At 47.9% G+C, this 18,928-nt stretch overlaps 5 protein-coding genes across 5 annotated transcripts; 2 read left to right on the top strand and 3 right to left on the bottom strand.

The window, feature by feature from the left end:
* Window positions 1-1,318: 1,318 nt before the first annotated feature.
* K441DRAFT_638374 (lon protease-like protein) lies at window positions 1,319-5,135 on the bottom strand. The gene is made up of 2 exons (XM_067646537.1): window positions 1,898-5,135; window positions 1,319-1,844 (listed from the first exon to the last, which is right to left on the bottom strand). Exons 1-2 carry the CDS (start codon window positions 5,036-5,038, stop codon window positions 1,650-1,652), a joined length of 3,336 nt encoding a protein of 1,111 aa, XP_067502843.1. The 5' UTR covers window positions 5,039-5,135; the 3' UTR covers window positions 1,319-1,649.
* Window positions 5,136-5,961: 826 nt separating this feature from the next.
* Window positions 5,962-6,990, bottom strand: K441DRAFT_723369 (uncharacterized protein; the record flags this gene model as incomplete). The annotated part of the gene is made up of 2 exons (XM_067654088.1): window positions 5,962-6,194; window positions 6,253-6,990. Coding segments are annotated over 2 exons (861 nt in total), but the record flags the coding sequence as incomplete, so codon positions are not given.
* Window positions 6,861-8,228, bottom strand: K441DRAFT_143829 (uncharacterized protein). Its single transcript, XM_067640148.1, has one exon. The coding sequence runs from the start codon at window positions 8,057-8,059 to the stop codon at window positions 7,169-7,171; it is 891 nt and encodes a 296-aa protein (XP_067502845.1). The 5' UTR covers window positions 8,060-8,228; the 3' UTR covers window positions 6,861-7,168.
* A 1,485-nt stretch (window positions 8,229-9,713) lies between these two features.
* Window positions 9,714-10,975, top strand: K441DRAFT_638381 (uncharacterized protein). The gene is made up of 3 exons (XM_067646538.1): window positions 9,714-10,065; window positions 10,145-10,412; window positions 10,464-10,975. Exons 1-3 carry the CDS (start codon window positions 9,853-9,855, stop codon window positions 10,502-10,504), a joined length of 522 nt encoding a protein of 173 aa, XP_067502846.1. The 5' UTR covers window positions 9,714-9,852; the 3' UTR covers window positions 10,505-10,975.
* A 50-nt stretch (window positions 10,976-11,025) lies between these two features.
* On the top strand, window positions 11,026-13,338 carry K441DRAFT_143845 (uncharacterized protein). The gene is made up of 2 exons (XM_067640149.1): window positions 11,026-11,372; window positions 11,435-13,338. Exons 1-2 carry the CDS (start codon window positions 11,220-11,222, stop codon window positions 12,848-12,850), a joined length of 1,569 nt encoding a protein of 522 aa, XP_067502847.1. The 5' UTR covers window positions 11,026-11,219; the 3' UTR covers window positions 12,851-13,338.
* Window positions 13,339-18,928: the final 5,590 nt, after the last annotated feature.

An 18,928-nucleotide genomic window follows, 5' to 3' on the forward strand; every position in this document is an offset into this window, starting at 1 on the left:
AACATAGGAGTGCCCTGGATGCACAGCAAAGAGAATGCAAAGGGTATACAGGCAAGAGCAGCAACAGCAGTAGTAGTTTGCGGGTCGCCGGCGGTGCGACTGTGAGAAAGTGAGCGAGGTGGCTGCCAACGCCCCCTCTCTAGGTTCAGCGTTCGGGGCTCCCTGTAGCTCTGACTGTGTGCTGGTTGTGGTACTTTCTTGACCGCCACCTCCTCCTCCCTCCCCAAGGGCTGACATGAAATTTGACCCTTTTCCTCCTATCCGACAGCGGAACAATGACTTGATCCTTCCTCGCCCACCCTGCCAATCCTCGCCCCTCCAGCTCTTCCTGCGCGGAACAGGATACGAATGCCCGTTCGCGTCTTTCACGGCGAGAGTTACCAAGTGCTCATTTGCAGCGTACAATCCCTTCGGTCGGGTATCAACGAGTGCACTGGGCGACGTGCATGCTGCTAGCCCTCACCTTCCACGCAAAATGCCCAATCGCTCCATTTCGGAGCTGCACAGCTCTGAACACATTTTGCTTCACTTTTCCAACACGGTACAAAGCCCTCAACCATTGGGAAGCCCCCCGCTCAGCCCTGAGACTGCGCTGGCATTTGCTGCGTCATTGCTATGGACACGTCAAGCGGGCTGCTTGGCGTACATGAAGAATCATGCAACGAATGCAGTTCATGAGCGCTGGGGCCGGTCAATAGAGCATCAAATTGTCCAATTCGATTGCCGTGGCCATGGGCAATAGTTCATTTTTCTTTTGAGGCCCGACCCTTTGTTGTGCGTCTTTATTCCTCCTAGCTGCCGTGGCCCGTGAGCCTCAGCATCGTGCATCTAGTTCGTACAGGGTGCTGAGCCAGCCCAATTAACTCAACGGCTACTAATTCCTGCCTGTCCCGTCAGCCCCGCTCTTACCCATTGTCTTTGGGATGCGCGAAAGTACTTTGGTATTAACCTCGGGGTACGGATGTATTCAAGATCCAAACCCTTCTACTTTGACGAAGCTCACAACATGCAACAGAGAAGGGTCGTGCCAATCTTTATATGGACTTCAGCTGGAAAGAATGGTCAGCCCACCCAATGCTGTAACTAAATGTGTCGTTTGAGTTATTGGACGTTCGGACGTTCGGACGTTCGGACGGTTTGTGTGTAGTCGGGATTATGCCAGTATGTCCTACGTATATGATCATCGTGTGGGTACTTAAAGTGCTGGCTACCCACGATTGGGGAATACAAACCCCGCGGTACCCGTATTGTTATCAATGGGTGTGAATGAACCCTTGTCGAAAGTATTCACGTGTTTAAACGAATTCAAGGATGTGATCCCGGCTATTATTTGCCATCGACTCTATGTTGATAGGCCAGCTAGACTTCTAATTCGTCTAATATGGCGAGCCAAAAATCTCTATATACAAGAGCGGAGTAGTATGCGTTCCGTTACATGAAAAGCCGGAGCTTCTCCACTCCGTATGCAGTATATTCCACCAACTCCCCCAATCATGGCCATGTACATGAGCCGTCCGGTACAAATTAGTACGGGGCAGCACGCGACAAGAACGCCGTTTCTTATGCAAGAAGTATATATCAGAAAGTAAAAGTGAATACATGCACCCCGTTGCGTAGGCTAGAATGATGTCGAAAATTCAATTGTGAGATTAGCGGTCCTCCTCTTCAACTTCTTCGCCATCTAGATCAGCAATCGCTCGTCCCTCTTCTTTGACATCCCTGGGCTTTTTGAGTTCCTTCTTCCAAAGAGAACTAGCAGCTTCGCGGTCCAGGTTGGGGAACACCTCTGAGAACACGTCGGAGTACCAGCGAACAGGCTTGCCTTCGATGCCTTCTTTGATATTCTGCAATCCCTTTAGCATTTGAAACATTAGACAGAAAATACAACATGACTTACTTCAGGCAACTCCAACCAGTCACTCAAATTGTCCTCAGGGAAGATAATCATCTTCGCGCCCGCCCGTCTTGCCGCCACCGTTTTCTCTCGGAGTCCGCCGATTCTCAAAACCTTTCCGGTTACAGTCAACTCACCCGTCATGGCAATCGTAGGGTCAAGAGGTCTGTCGAGAGCCAAGCTCAAAAGACTTGTTGCCATCGTAATACCGGCGCTAGGTCCGTCTTTCTGCACCGCGCCTTCTGGGCAATGGAGATGAATCCTGGCGTGCTCGAAAAAGCGATTGTTGGAAAATTCACGAGCCATAACACCTTTCGCGAAACTGTACGCTATAAGGGCGGATTCTTTCATTACCGCCTTAAGATTACCGGTACGTTCGAGACCAGGGCGAGAAGAGTAACTAAGGGCGTTCTCGAGAATCGATTCGACATACAGAGCAGCACCACCCATCTGTGTCCAAGCGAGACCCATAGCCACACCTGAGGGGGTCGTATCGTAAAGGCGGTCAGAAGTGAACACTGGTGGGCCGACATAATCTTGAAGGTTGTCTTTGTTGATGCGGATGTGCACCGAGTCCGGAACCTTCAATGCAATGCGTGGTTTCTCAGTCGTCTCATTTTCGATATTCTGAGATGTCTCTTTGACATCCATCTTGTCTTTCCCGTATTCGCCTTGTGTTGCCTTGCCTTCCTCGGTGAGGGCTTTTTCTTCCGACAGGACTTCCTCCCCTAGGTCTTGAATGATCTTTAGAGCGGATTTGCGGTAGACCTTCTCGATCTGTTTCTTGAGGTTACGCACTCCACTTTCACGGCAGTATTTGTTGATTAGTTCAACTATAGCCTCTTTTTGTAGCTCAACGTCAACTTCCTTGAGGCCGCTAAGTTCCTTCGCTGCTGGAGCGAGATACTTTTCAGCGATAGCCATCTTTTCGTCTGCAACATATCCAGAGAGTTCGATCATCTCCATACGGTCGAGGAGAGGTCGCGGAATCGTATCTGTCATGTTCGCGGTACAGACAAACAGAACCTTGGACAGATCTACCGGTACATCCATGTAGTGATCCAAGAATGAGTTGTTCTGCTCGGGGTCTAGCAATTCCAGTAGAGCTGAGGATGGGTCACCATTGTGGCCCCTGCCAATTTTATCTACCTCGTCAATAAGAACGAGCGGATTTTCTGTCTGGCATTTCTTCAGAGCTTGAATGATTCTGCCTGGTAGTGCACCGACATATGTTCGTCGGTGTCCTTTTATCTCAGCAACGTCTGATAATCCGCCAACGCTGAACCTATAATATTGCCTATTCAAGGCCCTAGCAATTGATTTGCCAATGCTGGTCTTTCCGACTCCGGGTGGGCCGACCATACACAGAATTTTGCCTTCCACAGTGCCTCGTAATTTCCCGACAGCGATGAACTCAAGAATACGATCCTTCACGTCCTTTAGTCCGTAATGTTCTTCGTCAAGTACTTTCATAGCGTGCTGGATCCCAAAATTTTCCGCGCTTCTCTGGCCCCATGGCAGTTGTGTAAGCCAATCCAGATAATTTCGTGTAACATTGAACTCAGACGCAGCGGGTTCCAGATGCGCAAGTTTGTTGATCTCCTCATCGAAAACTTTCTTGACAGCTTCAGGCATTGAAAGTTTGTTGGCTTTCTCTTTAAACTTTTCAAGAAGCTTATCCTTCCCATCTGACTCCAATCCAAGCTCTCGCTTAATGCCTTTCATCTGTTCCATAAGCCAATATTCCCGCTGCTTCTTCTGAATCTTGCTTTCGACATCCTTTACAATCTTGGACTGTAGCTGGGCGTTCATAAGTTCTTTCTTGAGGACGAGAAGCGCTTTGCTTAATCGCTCTTCAATGTTCATTGACCCTAGCGCTTCCTGTAGCTCATTCGAGTCGGCTTGTGCCACCGCCGCTGCGAAATCCGCCAATTTTCCTGGGTCCTCGCCAACATTGCCAGCATTCTGGCTCATGGAGAATGTTGAAATTTGGTCCCGGAAAAGAGGATTGAGTGATGCAACCTCTTTGAATGTGTTGACTATTTCGCTCACAAGGGCCCGTGTTGTCAAACTCTTCTTATCCAGAGGTTCTTCGACCAGATTCTCCACATTGACGATACTAACTAGGCGATCCCGCAAAAAAGACGTAGGCTCATAGTAGTAAACTGGCTTTTGCGACTCCATGGCGCTCTCCTCGAAGCTTGCAACCACATCACCCTTCTTCTCGTCTGATTCTGGCTCTTTTGTTGCAGATTCACCAAGCGTGGCTTCGACAGCTGTAGTCTCGTCTTTGCTGGCCACATCATCCGTCTCGGAACGGTTAGGAGTTATTAAAGAAGACATCTTAATCCTCCTGTGCGGGTACAGGACTGCAGTCATCGCCGAGTCCTCTCCCTGGTTCACGGGAAATGCACTTGTGATTTGACAGAAAGTCCCCACATTATACACATCATCCATACTTTCAATGGTGTCTTTGTCCGCTTCATCGTCCTTCAACAGAAACGCCCCAATGTAAGGTTGTCCCCGCTTCATCATCTCGTTGATCGCCGCCGCAACTTCCTTGTTTTTTATGGTTATTGCCTTGTAAAACCCTGGGAATAGTGGTCGCTTGCCGATTGGTATCGCCATGACTTGCGGGTAGACTTCAGGTATTGTCGGCTTCGTCAATGAACGATCCGCTGTCTTGCGCTTCTTCCCGCCACCCTCGCCGCCTCCAGCCCCAGATTCACCCCCACTGCCACCAGAAGATGCGCCTCGCCCATTCGAAGATTTACTTGAGGGTATTGGCTCTGGTGTCTTAGCTTTGGCTCCTAGGCCCTCGGCTTCGCGCTCCGCATCTCGACGCTCTTTCGACTCCTCTATCAGCTCATTGCTTTTCTCCTCATGAGGTTCTTGTGAGTCCTGGGTTGGCTTTCCCGGTTTTTCTTTCCGCCTAACAGACGAAGTTGAAAAGCTATGACAGTTTATTGATGCAAAGGATTGGTGGCCGCATCTCGCGAGTGGTGTCGGTCGTCTTGTAAGGGATATACTATACGTTCGAGATAGCACATATGAATTCGAAGTCGTAAATTGTGTAAGACTAGGGCCCGATCTTGCGGCCCGTCGAAGAACTGCCCTCCATGGCAGGTTTTGGCCGTAGAGCATGCTGAGAAGACCTCGGGAGTTGTGAAAACGTTATTGTAAGTCGAGTGAAAGTCAGGGAGGCTGGGTGGAGGGTTGGATAGAACTGTAAGTGGATGAGATGCCCGGTACAGGCGTGGTGACAAAGCACTCCGGTGGCAATGGAGGAGTGTAGGGATGGTGAAGATATGTTCAAATCTCGTTCTTACCAATCTACTCGAGCCGAAAATGGCTGCATCATGTCTTGCGGCTCCGAAGCTCCGGCACATACAAAGCATCGGTGAAACTATTATCCTGTTTAACACCAAGCGCAAGCTTGGTAGGAACTGTCGTTGGACAATTCACCCTTTAGGCACCAGATGTTTACGGTCAGCGCCATCCTCACTCTGACTACCGGCGCGGCTGTAAATGATCGGATGAATTAACCATCAAAGTGTTTTATGAAAAGACTCATCACAAAGTTTTCAATTGAGTGGTCATACATTAGGTAAGATATACCATCTCAGACCCTGACGTGTTATCAAGGTTTTGAAGATTGTATTTTGATCTTTATTATCTAGAAATACCTTCAGATCCGTATGCGAATCTGATTACTGAGCGCTACACCTCTTAAGAGGTGATACGGCTGAAGTATTGAGCTTTTCGTCGCCATCATAAAACTTCCAATTTAGACCTACTTCCGCCGCTTCAAGCACGATGCACAAAAATTGTGCATATAAAGAGAACTCCAGTAGCATAAGAATGGATTTGAGCTCTCAATCGAGAAAATAAATCCAATTCTCGTAGATAAGCTTTGAGCTAAAGCAAAATGAATGATTGCAATGCCGACCGCTAGCATAAAATAATAGGAAACACAACCAGGGTTAATGATGCAGATGCTGCTGAAATGTGGAGGGCCTCCCGAGCAGTTAGACTTTTGAAAGCATTCTATCTCAGGCAGCTGGAGTCTTTGAAATCACCCCTCCAGCACTAGGATGTTAGAGGTCGGAATGAACTAATTATGTTCAGAGTTCCGATCCTGAAAGGGGCACAAGACTTTACATCGGAAGGGAAATATTCAACCTTTGTGCGGGAAACCTTCCTGCATATTGACAAGCATAGCGTAGAACTTATCGTCCCAGCAGACGCATTGGAGGTACTCCCACCAGAGGCGAAGTCCAGGCGGGTCGGCAACATCCTCCTATTATCGAATTAGTAAATCTGCGAGAGCTATCCAACCAAGGGATATTTCCCCTTACTTTCTCGAACGCTTCCAAGATGTTCTCCATCTTGAGCAACTTGACCTTCATGCCCGACTCTTTCTCCCAGTCTTTAAGCTCGTTGATGTAGGCCTCCAAATCTTCAAGGACCTTTGAGCGTTCCTCGTCTTCGTTCGGTACACTTCCGGTCGAGACGCTGCTGCCGAGCATAGTGCCTTCATACTCCGGCTTGGGCCAGAAATGCTTCCTCAAGGCCTCTGTGACCCATCTAGGGCGGCCAATCTCACTCAACTGCTCAGCCCAGTACATTTTCACTTTGTTCGGAACTTCTTCGACCATGCGGTCGTAGTCAAGCTTGTCACTCCAACGATTCTGTGAGTAGGTACCAAAGTACGTATATCGACGAGTGTTCTTCTCAACAGAGTATGGGGAAGCGCAAATAAACAGTGGAACGTCACTGTACGCGGCACCAGCATCATCTCCATCAACTTCCTCGGGGCTTGAGTTGAAGAATGCTGTCAATTTGGCACCGTGCGCTCCAGGTTGCTCTGGAAGATACGGTTCGTAGCTTGCGTCCAGTGCGTAGTAAGTGCGGCCAGGGAGTATACAAGGTCCATGCGAGGGAGGGATATAATAGAGACCTGGACTCCACTGGCTGCCTCCAAAGGCAGAGCGCAGAAAGTCCCAAGTGAAAGTGACCGTCTTCGTAGCAGGTGGGATTTTTAAGAGATTCTCTTTCGGCAATGATTCAAGGCGTCTTATGGCCAATGGCTTCCAGGTACCGCCGGACTGGTTATATGGGTCCTCGACAGAAGGGACTGGTTCATCGGGGTTGGTTCCATTTCCGTTACTTCGATTTGCGATAACCACGGTGGAAATGTGAGCTAGTTTAGGTGGTGAAGCTACCTGACTATTGAATTTTTGTAAGTGGAATATTTTTAGCAGGCAAAAATCTTCATAGGTGTGTCTCACCTCTGGGGCTTAGAGTTACTATTACCCTCGTTCTCTTTTTTTGGTAAGACGATATTGGCTGGTTTACCACGGAGATGAGGAGCGACTTTGGCAGAGTTCGGCCTAACAACTGTGAGCGAGGAATCCTGTTGGAATGATACAGTAAAAGCGACATACTTAACGTCCTGTGCTTTTGGCATTGGGCGACCGCTTGCATCAGTCGGCAAACTCTCAATCGACATGATGCCATTGATAGACGCCTCAAAACCTGCGTCACAACTGGGTAAGTCAATCTTGGGTGCCTGAGTACTCTTTGGTAGAGCTCTGTAAAATGGTCAGTTTCCCTTGCTGATCTCAGGTCCGCCATGACAAACTTATTGGATAGCGCTTCTCCGTCTCGTGGGCGCTTAGCAGAGTCTGTAGCGCAACCCTCAACGGCAAGTGTTTCCCGAATTGAGTCGAAAAGAGAGTGGGCGATTGGACCAGGTGTTACAGCGCCAATCATCGTGTGCTGGGTTTCTGGTTCGATGGTTTTTTTGGTGAGCTGAGCCGAGGACTGATTGTGGCTAAACTGGTGCTGGAAGGGCCCAACGGTCATAGTCCATCCACCTTGCTTGAGTTTTTCTATATCTGTACGTAATGAATGCATCTCAGACACCATCACTTCAGTAACGTTGTTCAGCCTAGCAGATATCTGCGCAACTTCGGAAGAGCGTCCTTCACGCAAAACACCCGCGGTGGCGAGAGCATTGCGTATATCAGGAGCACCAGCGGAATGGGTCGGTTGAAATTGATCAGCCATTGGATTCAGCATATTCGGATACCAAACACCGCCGTGCATATACCCTATTGTTGTAGCTGAAAAGATCGCGTTGTGCTGCCCGATACCGTCCATCTTAATTCGAAGACAAGAAAATATTAAGAGTGAAGTCTAGTGTTCGCATTAGCTATAAATGTGATTTACCTGTGGAAGGAACCAAGGCGACAGGTAGGTAGCTTACGAGACGGTGTTGTTTGTTTAGGGTCAAGGCTTGTTGAATGAACCAAGTCCGATTAGAGTAGATTTGGTGGCTTTGATCTCGAGGGGCAATTGTGAGCTTGAGCCAAGAAACAGCCTTTCAAGTGAAAGTTAAAAGAAAGAAAGGCTGAAGAAGGGACTAGAGCAATAGAGCAAGTTGGTTAGTGGGGCTGGGCGGCGAGTGATCTACATGTGAGGGTATGCAGTCAAGTTAGATGAAAGAACCGGAAGAGAGGATTCACTTCCGCAGAGAGCTTCGAACTACCGTTGTCACTAGCATCGATCAATATTGGATCTGGTTACACCAAAGTTTTAGAAAGATTTTGAAATGGGAGAGTAAGGATCAGAGTGGTAGGAATCTTTTCCCTAGAGAGGAGAATATGAGGTATGAAGTGATGTGAGGGTTGATATCATATGTCAATTTTTTATTGACGTCTTGAGAAAGATTTTAGAGCAACGAATATGTCCGCAAATTGTATCACTAGAAATAAAGTGAATCAAGCCTGCAAGTTTAGACACAAGTTTGGAAGGCTGTGACCAGCAATGTAATCGGCATAAGGTCGGCCTAGACTTTCTGAACGGAACTTTACCAACGTGTCAAAGTGCAAGTTTCTTTGCATAGCGTAGGTGATAAGGTGACGGCGATAGGGTTATGACGGTTTGGAACTTCAACTGGCGTATAGACAAAATTTGGGTGCAAAACTTGCAAACCGTCATAACCCTATCACCTACGTTAGCGGGTTCACGGTTTATAAAGGTGAATTGACCTTTTATGTAATCTCTTTATAACAGCTACCCAATGCCACCTCAGTGATATGAAAGTGCTTAAGGCCTCCATGATAGGCAGCAAATTGCTTGTAACATATAATCACCACTTATACGGACCACCCCTTGCCATCAAAATGCAGTACTTAGTACGCAATGTGGAGACTGAATGTGGATAACTGTATCAAACAAGGTAAAGAAGCAGTAAAACAGCTCAATACGATTCAAGAGACTGATTACTTTAAGGCCTTCGCTTCTTAGAATAAGCCCGTCCTTAGGGGGAACAAGTCATCAATATGAGATGTAAGTGTTGTCTCCCATATATTCGAACGTTTTCGATAGCAGACCTCTCATGCGAGAGGTCCAGCAGTGTCGCGAGAACGCCAAAACCGAAGCAACCCCCCATCGCTAGCGTTACCCAAAGTGTTCCACCCAAACTTCCCATATAACTATGATCCCAGGAGGAACGGAAAGTCTATTGTCAAGCTGCTACGCTGCTGAGATCAGATGAGTATTACGAGTTAACTTTTCAAACTCTGAAGAGCCCTTCGATGTATTATGGATATTATAAATGATGTGTTTGTAGTTGGAGGCCTTCTAGCGGGTATGGTGGAGAATCCTCTGCTGGTGACGGAAGTTGTCGAGATCGTTGGAAAGACCAAAGGTTCGGTGGCTTCGTGCCGCCTACGATCAGATATGAACCCTGTATCATTTTCGTCATAGGATGACAAGGGTCCTCGTTCGTCGGCTGCAGGAACAGACCTTCAGCCGACCGACCAAGCTTCAATGAAGTCTTACGCCGCCGCGTTGATCCCTTTCTACGACACAGGCTAGGCGTTGGGCTTTGTTTCCTGTGTTTTAGTTATTTTATCTCGCGTTTTCTCATTTTTCTGATACTCTTCAAGATGCCTCCGACTAAGACTCGCGTGCTTCAGGAGGACCAAAGTACCACCCTGAAGGAAAAGCTCAATTCACTACAAGCTACGACTGCTCGAGCACGTCGAAATGGTGCCCCACCTCTTACGAATGGTAGTTCTTTAAAAGATGTCGTATCTTCCACCGCAGATACCACTTCTACGAATGGAGGAGCCCAGAGCAACCAGAATGGTGGATCAGGAGTAAGCTGCCAACCCAAATCACAAGCATTTTAATATTTCTATTCTTTCTGATGCTAATATATGGGTTTCGATGTCGTAGATATTATGGACATCCGAAGACAGTCCACTTTTACAAGGCTACCGCCGCGCCTATCGTCTCGATACGCCATCATCCTTTAAAAACCCTTTAAGTCACATAATTCTCGGCAGCGGCATCGGCCAATACTCCCCTACAATGGCACGGCACAGGTTAAAACGGAGAGTGAACAAAGACCAGCTAGCTCTGGCTGTGAGGAAGAATTTCAATGCGCTCGCCGTGAACGAGACCGAGGTCATTGTAGATTTATTGTACAAAGTCAAGACACAAGGTATGGAAATCTAATCATCCTTTTATGCGATATAAGCCTAACACATTCCAGATAAAGCATTCAGAGTACGGTTCGCTCCGCAAAGAAAATAGGGATCAGCCTCGAAGCATTTCGCGCATTGCATCGCCCCCCGGCGTACATCTTGACTATACTCGGGCACTAGGATGGCACTTGGGAAGATTGCCAAAACAAAATAAGCATTTGCATTGGTACTGGCGTTTGGCATGGCAAGATTTGCATAGCATGGTTACGGCCTGCATGCCTTGTGTATTAGGGGGTTATTACACCAGGATAATAATCTTGGAGTTTTGGGCCCTTAACTGTAAAGCGTGTAATCGAGCAGTTCTAGAATAATATTGTATGGGATCTAGGAAATTGGGCATGATCATTGCATGCTTTGGGCCTACTATATATTAAATTTCATTATCCGCGTTGCGCGCGCTCTCAACTCCGTCATCGCCTTTCCTCGATCATGACTCCTATTAATCGCAATAAATATTACAGTTTCTCTAGCTTTTCTTTTGCACCCCTTTCCTTGGGAAACGTGGATATAGCTGCAGCGCATCTGATCTCGAATTAAAATAGTTTTAGTTCAAACAAAACACTTGCAATCGAAAATAACTTTTTCGCGCAGCTACTCACGCCAAATCAAGCACGCCGGGGTCGCACAGACCATCAATTTTTTTCTGTCGGATTCTTACCGAAGATGCGAAGCATGTCTATTCTTTATATTCGAGAATCAAATTCCATATCGCTCATCACTCCCAAGGACCGTTCTCATATACAATCTGGATACAAGCGGTTAACATGAGCTTTGCCGCTCCGGCGTTGCCTTTCACAGCCGCCTTACCTGCACGCATCATCTCCGCGTGCAGGCCCTCTCAAAGACGGATAGCGGCGCGATGGAATAAACCGTCATCGACGTGCTGGCAGCCAAGGCAGTATGGCCCTCAGATACGGGTGAGTGAAGGTTGGATGGGTTGAGATGAATGCCTCATACTAATCGATTCTGGGTTCTACAGTTCTTTCATGCTACCTCTCCCACATATGCCACCCAAGACCCTTATTCTGTGCTTGGAGTTAATAAGAATGCCACTGCCTCTGACATAAAGAAAGCCTACTATGGCCTGGCGAAGAAGTACCATCCAGATACCAATAAAGACCCGTCAGCGAAAGACAAGTTTACAGCAGCGCAGTCGGCATACGAATTGTTATCGGATCCCAAAAAGAAGGAGGCCTACGATACGTATGGAGCAGCTGCATTCGACCCAACTGGCGGGTTTAACCCCGCTGGAGGTCCTGGGCCTGGAGCTGGGCCTGGGCCTGGAAACCCCTTCACAGGTTTCGGCGGCTTTAGTGGACAAGGCGGTTTCGGCGCGGAGTTTAATTTTGAGGATCTATTCAGCGCGTTCGGTGGGGCGCAAGGTTCAAGGAGGGGCAGGAGGTCAAAAGGATCACCGTTCCAAGAGGAGACGCTTGTTGGTGAAGATATTGAGGTTCAAACCAATATATCATTTATGGACGCTGCAAAAGGCACAGGTAAAGATATATTTATCACACCATTGGTTCAGTGCAATACCTGCACAGGCACTGGGTTGAAGAACGGCATACAGAGGACGGAATGTAAAACTTGTAATGGTACGGGTACGAGAGTGCATGTTATGGGCGGTTTCCAGATGGCGAGCACCTGCCCCTCTTGTGGTGGCGCAGGAGTTACCGTCCCAAGAGGAGGGGAATGCAACACTTGCCATGGCGATGGAGCGGTGAGGGAGCGCAAGACCGTAACAGTGGAGATACCAGGTGGGGTGGAGGACGGCATGCGATTAAGAGTAAATGGAGAAGGAGATGCTCCACCAACCGGCCAATCACCTAACCCGAACGTTCGAGCTGCTAAGGGAGACCTGTACGTGTTTATACGCGTAGCGCCAGATCCGAAGTTCAAGCGGGCTGGAGCAGATATCCTTTATACTGCGTCGATACCGCTCACAACAGCTGTTCTTGGCGGAGAGATCAAAGTTCCCACTCTTGACGGAGAGGTCAGGGTCAAAGTGCCCACCGGTGCAGGCACAGGTGATAGGATCACACTCTCTGGAATGGGCATGAAGCTGCTTGGCGGTCGGAGAGGAGCGAAAGGAGACCTCAGGGTAGAGTTCAAAGTTCAGATGCCTAAGTATCTGAGCGCTAATCAACGAGCCATCCTGGAGATGCTTGCTGACGAGATGGGAGATAAAAGTGCTAAGAGGATCATGAATTTAGGAAAGTCAAGAGATAATACATCAGAAGGGAGTTCGGCAACTGCAGACTCGCATGAAAGCGAAGGTTTCCTAAAGTCCACCTGGCACAATCTGACAGGCCAACACAAACCAACAGGTCAAACCGATCATAAGAAAACGGACGATGGCGAAGAACCTAAGAAAGCATCCGGATCTGGATCGTGATTTCTTATCTCTTCACGAATATTCTATGTACCATAGGCCTCCCACATTTTGTAATATTGATGACTGGCGTTGGAGGAAGCTGTCCATCTGGGAACAATTGAATATTTGGCTTGCATATATTGGTGTTTTCCTCTTTTGGTCAGGTCAGAAGTACGATAGCCCATATTGTAGAATATCTCGACTCAAGGCCTGTAAACTACCCTGTTTTGCAGCGCTTATAAAAGGCATTCTCATGCTCTGAGTGGTCAAGACTCATCCTATCACCGGGATCACCCTCCACAAGCCCCCACGAGTTAGCGAGTGTGACGGGGCTGACAATTCAGGAGAGCGAAGCATATGTAAGGCATTATCGTTTTACATACTGAGCGCGTACGTAAAGTGTGGCAGTCGTGAGGAAGTATCGTGAAGCCTTTGCAGGCGCGTCGACAGCCCTTCGTTCTTATTTCACCATCGTCCTCTCCACGAAGCCCCACTCGCCCTATCGACAAAGGACACCGCCAAAATACCTCACCACTCTGTGAACCTAACGACCACAACCGAGTAGCATATTTGCGCACTGCTGGAGTTCTTCGAGCCCAAGAAAGACGCCCAAATTTTCTATGCACGACACTGACACGAGCCACTGCACTTCGACGTAGCCAACCGGTGCGGCCACCTCAGCCCTGTAACGTCATCCCGGGCCTGCGTCTCAATGCATTTCAACGGCGAGCCAGACCTCTATCTCTAGTTACACCCTTCTGCGAAAGTACGACTACTGGTGCCTGCCGGGAAACTATTCAACACCAAGTGGGTTGCAGGAGGTAGCTCCAGGCACGCTCGAAAATAGAACCGCCGACCCCCGAGCATCCCTTGCAACCGCGATTACTACACCTACGACAACTAGCAAACCCACCCGATCTACACCTGACGACAGACCTACAAAGACTCATAGATCAAGGGTACAGAGGGCTCTCAGCCCTACCCGGATACGTCAAGATGCAGCAGGCGCCTATGATATCCACGCCACTGAAGCAAACAAACGAGATCGATTGGATTACACCGTTGAAGGGTTACATTAGGCAAACCTATGGCGATGATCCGGAGAGATATTCGGAGGAATGCGCGACGCTGAATAGGCTGAGACAGGATATGAGAGGGGCGGGGAAGGACAGCGCGGCGGGGAGGGACCTACTATACCGGTACTACGGGCAGCTAGAATTGCTGGATTTAAGATTTCCGGTAGATGAAAATCACATCAAGATATCTTTTACCTGGTAAGACCTAGCCTGGTTTGCAAAGACAAATAGGCAACGAATTGAGGAATGGATGCTGAAGCTGTAACTCCAGGTTCGACGCATTTACACACAAGCCCACCTCGCAATATTCTTTAGCATACGAGAAAGCCTCTATTATATTCAATATTTCCGCCGTCCTTTCATGCCATGCGGCTCACCAAAATCGCCACCAAGACACCGGTCTTAAAACCGCATACCATTCATTTCAAGCCTCAGCTGGCATGTTCACATACATAAACGAGAATTTCTTGCACGCACCCTCGACGGATCTTAGTAGGGAAACTGTGAAAACGCTTATTGCAATAATGCTAGCTCAAGGCCAAGAAGTTTTCCTAGAGAAACAAATTGCGGATGGCAAGAAGGTGGGATTGTTAGCCAAGCTAGCAAGCCAAGCGGCATATTTGTACACTCAGGCGACAGAAGGAGTACAAGACAACGTGACAAGGGCAGTTTTTGAGAAGGTTTGGCTATTAGTTTGCCAGGTATGAAACTCCTATTATATTAATAGCACAATGAAAGTGGGACTTAGCTAAGAAAGCCCAGATCAAAGCCAATTATATGGCTTCCTTAGCGCAATATTACCAGGCTCTTGCGGATAACGACGCAAACGCCCATGGTGTTTCAATTTGTAGACTTCAGGTAGCGGAAGGCCACGCAAGAGACGCGAATCGGATTTCAAACTCTTTTCCAACATCAGTACCTACAAACTCAAATCTCACATCCGAGACAGGTACAATTTTGGCCGACATGACGAAACGTCACCTTGCCAATATCCAGGAGAAGATTGGAGAATTCACCAAGGACAATGATTTTATATATCATCAAGGTGTTCCCAATGAGGCTTCACTCTCGGCGATCCCGAAACTACCAGCAGCAAAAGCGATACCTGTGAGTGAACTGTACCAAGGCCAGGATATCCAAAGGATTATTGGACCAGACATCTTCCAAAAGATTGTACCTATGGCCGTAACAGAGTCAGCGAGCTTGTATGACGAAGAGAAGGCCAAGTTAATAAGAGCAGAGAGTGAAAAGGTGGAGATTGCAAATGATGAGATGGCAGCAAGTCTAGATTACTTGAAATTACCAGACAGTTTGAATATACTGAAGGGTGGCATGGATCAAGAGATGTCGGTGGACAATGAGTTTCGGAAGTGGTGTGAAGAGCTTGCCGGCCATGCATCGTTCACAACTGCATTCGACCAACTGAGCACCGACAAATCAGAAATAACGGCGATGCTGGATGATAGCGTGAAACAACTCGACATGGAAGAAAGTGTATGCGAAAAGATGCGATCGAAGTACGGCGGCGAGTGGACGCAACAGCCAAGCTCAAGGCTAACCGCCACTCTAAGAAGCGATATTAAGAATTACCGAAGTGCGATCGAAGAGGCAAGCACTAGTGATGCTCAGTTATACAACACCTTTAGGCAATGCGAGTCCGACTTTGATGAGATGCGGTCAGCTGGTGAGACGGATGAAGCTGATGTTTTATACCAGCGAGCGATGATCAAGGCTGGCGCGGCACGCGGAAAGGGCAAAGGAGTAAATAGCCCAAACTCTGCCGGAGCCGAGGGAAATCTGCTAGATGATGACTTTGAGGGAGGCCCCAGCGTTGCTGAGCAGATTGCCAACGTCGAGGAGTTGCTAAGGAAGCTGAATCTCATCAAACGAGAGAGAGCGCAAGTCCTTAAAGATCTCAAAGACAAGGTAATGATCTCACTGTTAGATATACCCAGAAGTTGTTTAACAGTATATTCAGGTCCACAGTGATGATATATCGAATGTCCTGATCCTCAACAAGAAGGCAATATCGAATCAAGAGAACCAGCTATTCAAGGTTGAACTTGAGAAGTTTAGGCCACATCAGAACAGGCTTTTGCAGGCCAACCACAAGCAAGCTTCACTCATGAAAGAGCTTACTAGGACTTACAGTGACCTCTTGCAAGATAAGAGGGTGAGATCAGAGCAGACCAAATACGAAGCTTTCTCACGGCAAAGAAGTGCTGTGATGAATAAGTATAGAAAAGTTTACCAGTCATTCAATGACCTGATAGCCGGACTCATGCGAGCCCAAGGCTTCTACTCAGAGATGAGAGAGACGGTTGAAAGCCTACAGAAGAACGTGGACACTTTTGTGAACAATCGACGATCAGAAGGCGGCCAGCTATTGAGCAAGATCGAAGCATCCCGGACCAGTGGTGCCGGAGCTCAGGCAGACCGCGAACAGGAACGATTCAAGGAGCTAATAGAACGTATGTCGATGGATCCAGCCGAGTCCCCGAGTACTCAGCCCAAGAAGGCTCCTCACCGCCCACCTCCTCTACAGACTGCACCAATACCATCAGGTCAAGGTTTTCATTCCGCACACCCACACTACAATCCCGCAGCCTCCCCACCCATCACACCCCGTTACCCTCTCACATCTCCGGCGCCAAGTCAATACACATCTCCTCCACAAAACTACCCACAGGCTGGCTCCAATGGCGCTTATCAACACCCTCCGCCACGTCGGGAGTCCTATAACCGTGAGCCATATAATCCGAACGCCTACGGCCCTGTCTCACCACCCGCCCACCAACAGTTCTTTTCCCCACCCCCAGGCCAGCTAAGTGCCTTCACACAAACTGCTTATCCAACATCAACAACGCCGCAACCGTCACACCAACAACAACACCAAAATCAATACATTCCACCAGGCTATGTGCCACCACCTCCGCCACCAGGCCCGCCACCATCTCAGCAACTGGACTATTCTAGCTATACAGGTTCATACCCATCCGGTCCAGGAGGATATGCGCACAATCCGGCGCGGACAAGTCAGTCATCGCAGCAGCAGGGGCAAGGCGACCCTTGGGCCGGACTAAATAATTTGAAATAAGATAGTATTAGTATTTTCTCATACCGTTCTCCTCTTTTTCTTTGCCTCTCCTTATTTCAAGATATTTTGGTGGCATTTCCTTCTGTGCGCAACTCATGGCGTGGAGTTGTCCTTTTTTTAACTCTCGAGGAAATACAGGTGGAGTTGGTGATGCATGATGGTGGGCTATCACATAGGGCAAATATTACATGTTGATCTCGAGGAGCGCGCTCCAAAGTCTTTCTTTTGCGGACAATGCTTGCGTTAGCATGATTGCGGCTGAACAATATTGGTGACCGTATTTGTAGGTCGAAATAGATTTCGCGAATGACTATAACCGAATACTAAAACAAACTCACATCAAGTTAGGTAGTAAGCATCGTAAAGGTAACAACGACTGGACATATTAGCCCGAACTCATGCAAATAGTGGACTATCTGTCAGATTACTCGTCCTCATTTAACGAATTTTTTAAGGTGGAAGAGAAGCAACTCGTGATTTCTTTGCGGTAGCGGAACTCGGATGCGGCTTATTGACTCCAATCCTCCTAAGGAGGGTGCTCAGCAAACGACACAACAATCGTTCTCATGGACCGACATCGAACAACGCCAAAAACTCATATATGGATATTATTCCCGGACCAAGTTGAACGACCTGTTACTATTTTCCTGGACGGGATTTCTGCTAAATTCCGTGCATTCCAGGCAGAAGGCACGAAAAGCTTGTTTTAGTGTCCATGTGATACCACTGGCACAGCCGAAAAGGAAACGCTCGAGAATGAAGCTGAGTGCAAGGACGAATACTTCTGTCACCTGGCACGGGTAGCACGGCAGACCGTCAAGAATCACACCCTCCCGGTTTTCATCAGATCATTACGCAGGCCCAGATTATTTTCAGTATCTTATATGTATCGATTGACCTTATCCACCGCTGCGGTATATCTGCACCACCTGGCTAAAACTCAAGTTAACTCGAACGAAGTATTGCTGACCGATGGCTCAATCCGAGAAAGCTCTGATCGGTTTCTAGCAAGTGTTGCCGAGCAACCCAAGGCTAGATAGAAGTGCAGGTAGACTACCTAGTCTATAATAACTAGAGCTTATTCCTCTCCAGAACTCATATGCAGCTAGATCAGGAAACTAAAGCGTCAGGCCATTTTTTGTCACTTTAGACATCTCCTTCCCACTCATAGTATAAGCTTTGCAGTGTGTGGGAATTGAATGAGCGACCTTCTTGTAAATGTAGCTCTAAAGTCTCTATCCCTTGACACGGCAGAAGTTCGCTTATATTGACGACTGGATTCAATTGGATATTTATATTAACCCAGCTTTTCTGATTGGTTGATTCTTATCGATAACCTGAGGACCCAAATTGCCGTGTCAAGGGATATATACACGAGGTAGGTTGCAAGAAGCTGACGACGATGATCCACAATTGCCACTGTAGACAGCGTCACTTAGTCGGTGATAGGTAATAGAAATAGGTAATGGAAATAAGTAGTGAGACATGCGATGGCAAGAAAGAGGGTGGTGAGTCATAAGGTAGCGCAAGCTTTGGTACCGGTAGTCGGTTACACATAGCCATAGAGCAAAAACGGTTAGCATTCTCTCTACCGGACACGCTTACGTTTATGCGTTTAGGCGTGCAAATGGGATTCATATGAGGGAGGCTTGTGAACTTCAGCTTCAGTCGAATGATATCATCACAATTATACAGAAATTCCCAGGAACGCCTAAGGCTCGGCTACCGGACTGTCGGCAACATATTATTTGATAGTCGAAGTCTAAGCTTTGTCCGCCAATCTATTCCCGCGGCAAGCTAGGTCGCGGAACATACTAGCCAGACTCTTGTTTCGACTGCAGTTTTAGCCCTTTTGGAAGCATTTACTAGAATCCCGTCAGCTTCTTTTGGTAATTAAACAGTAAACGAAACTTGTTTCAGACAGCC

The sequence above is a fragment of the Cenococcum geophilum genome (assembly GCF_001692895.1).
Source record: "Cenococcum geophilum 1.58 unplaced genomic scaffold K441scaffold_27, whole genome shotgun sequence".
In the NCBI taxonomy this organism is placed as follows: domain Eukaryota; kingdom Fungi; phylum Ascomycota; class Dothideomycetes; order Gloniales; family Gloniaceae; genus Cenococcum; species Cenococcum geophilum.

Bases quoted from the DNA above. Each gene is read 5' to 3' on its own strand.
- K441DRAFT_638374 (XM_067646537.1), bottom strand. From the start codon at position 5,038: ATGCTCTACGGCCAAAACCTGCCATGGAGGGCAGTTCTTCGACGGGCC. The intron at 1,845-1,897 runs GTAAGTCATGTT...AAGGGATTGCAG, and splicing joins ACTGGTTGGAGTTGCCTGAA to AATATCAAAGAAGGCATCGA.
- K441DRAFT_143829 (XM_067640148.1), bottom strand. From the start codon at position 8,059: ATGGACGGTATCGGGCAGCACAACGCGATCTTTTCAGCTACAACAATA.
- K441DRAFT_638381 (XM_067646538.1), top strand. From the start codon at position 9,853: ATGCCTCCGACTAAGACTCGCGTGCTTCAGGAGGACCAAAGTACCACC. The intron at 10,066-10,144 runs GTAAGCTGCCAA...TCGATGTCGTAG, and splicing joins ACCAGAATGGTGGATCAGGA to ATATTATGGACATCCGAAGA. The intron at 10,413-10,463 runs GTATGGAAATCT...AACACATTCCAG, and splicing joins GTACAAAGTCAAGACACAAG to ATAAAGCATTCAGAGTACGG.
- K441DRAFT_143845 (XM_067640149.1), top strand. From the start codon at position 11,220: ATGAGCTTTGCCGCTCCGGCGTTGCCTTTCACAGCCGCCTTACCTGCA. The intron at 11,373-11,434 runs GTGAGTGAAGGT...TGGGTTCTACAG, and splicing joins AGTATGGCCCTCAGATACGG to TTCTTTCATGCTACCTCTCC.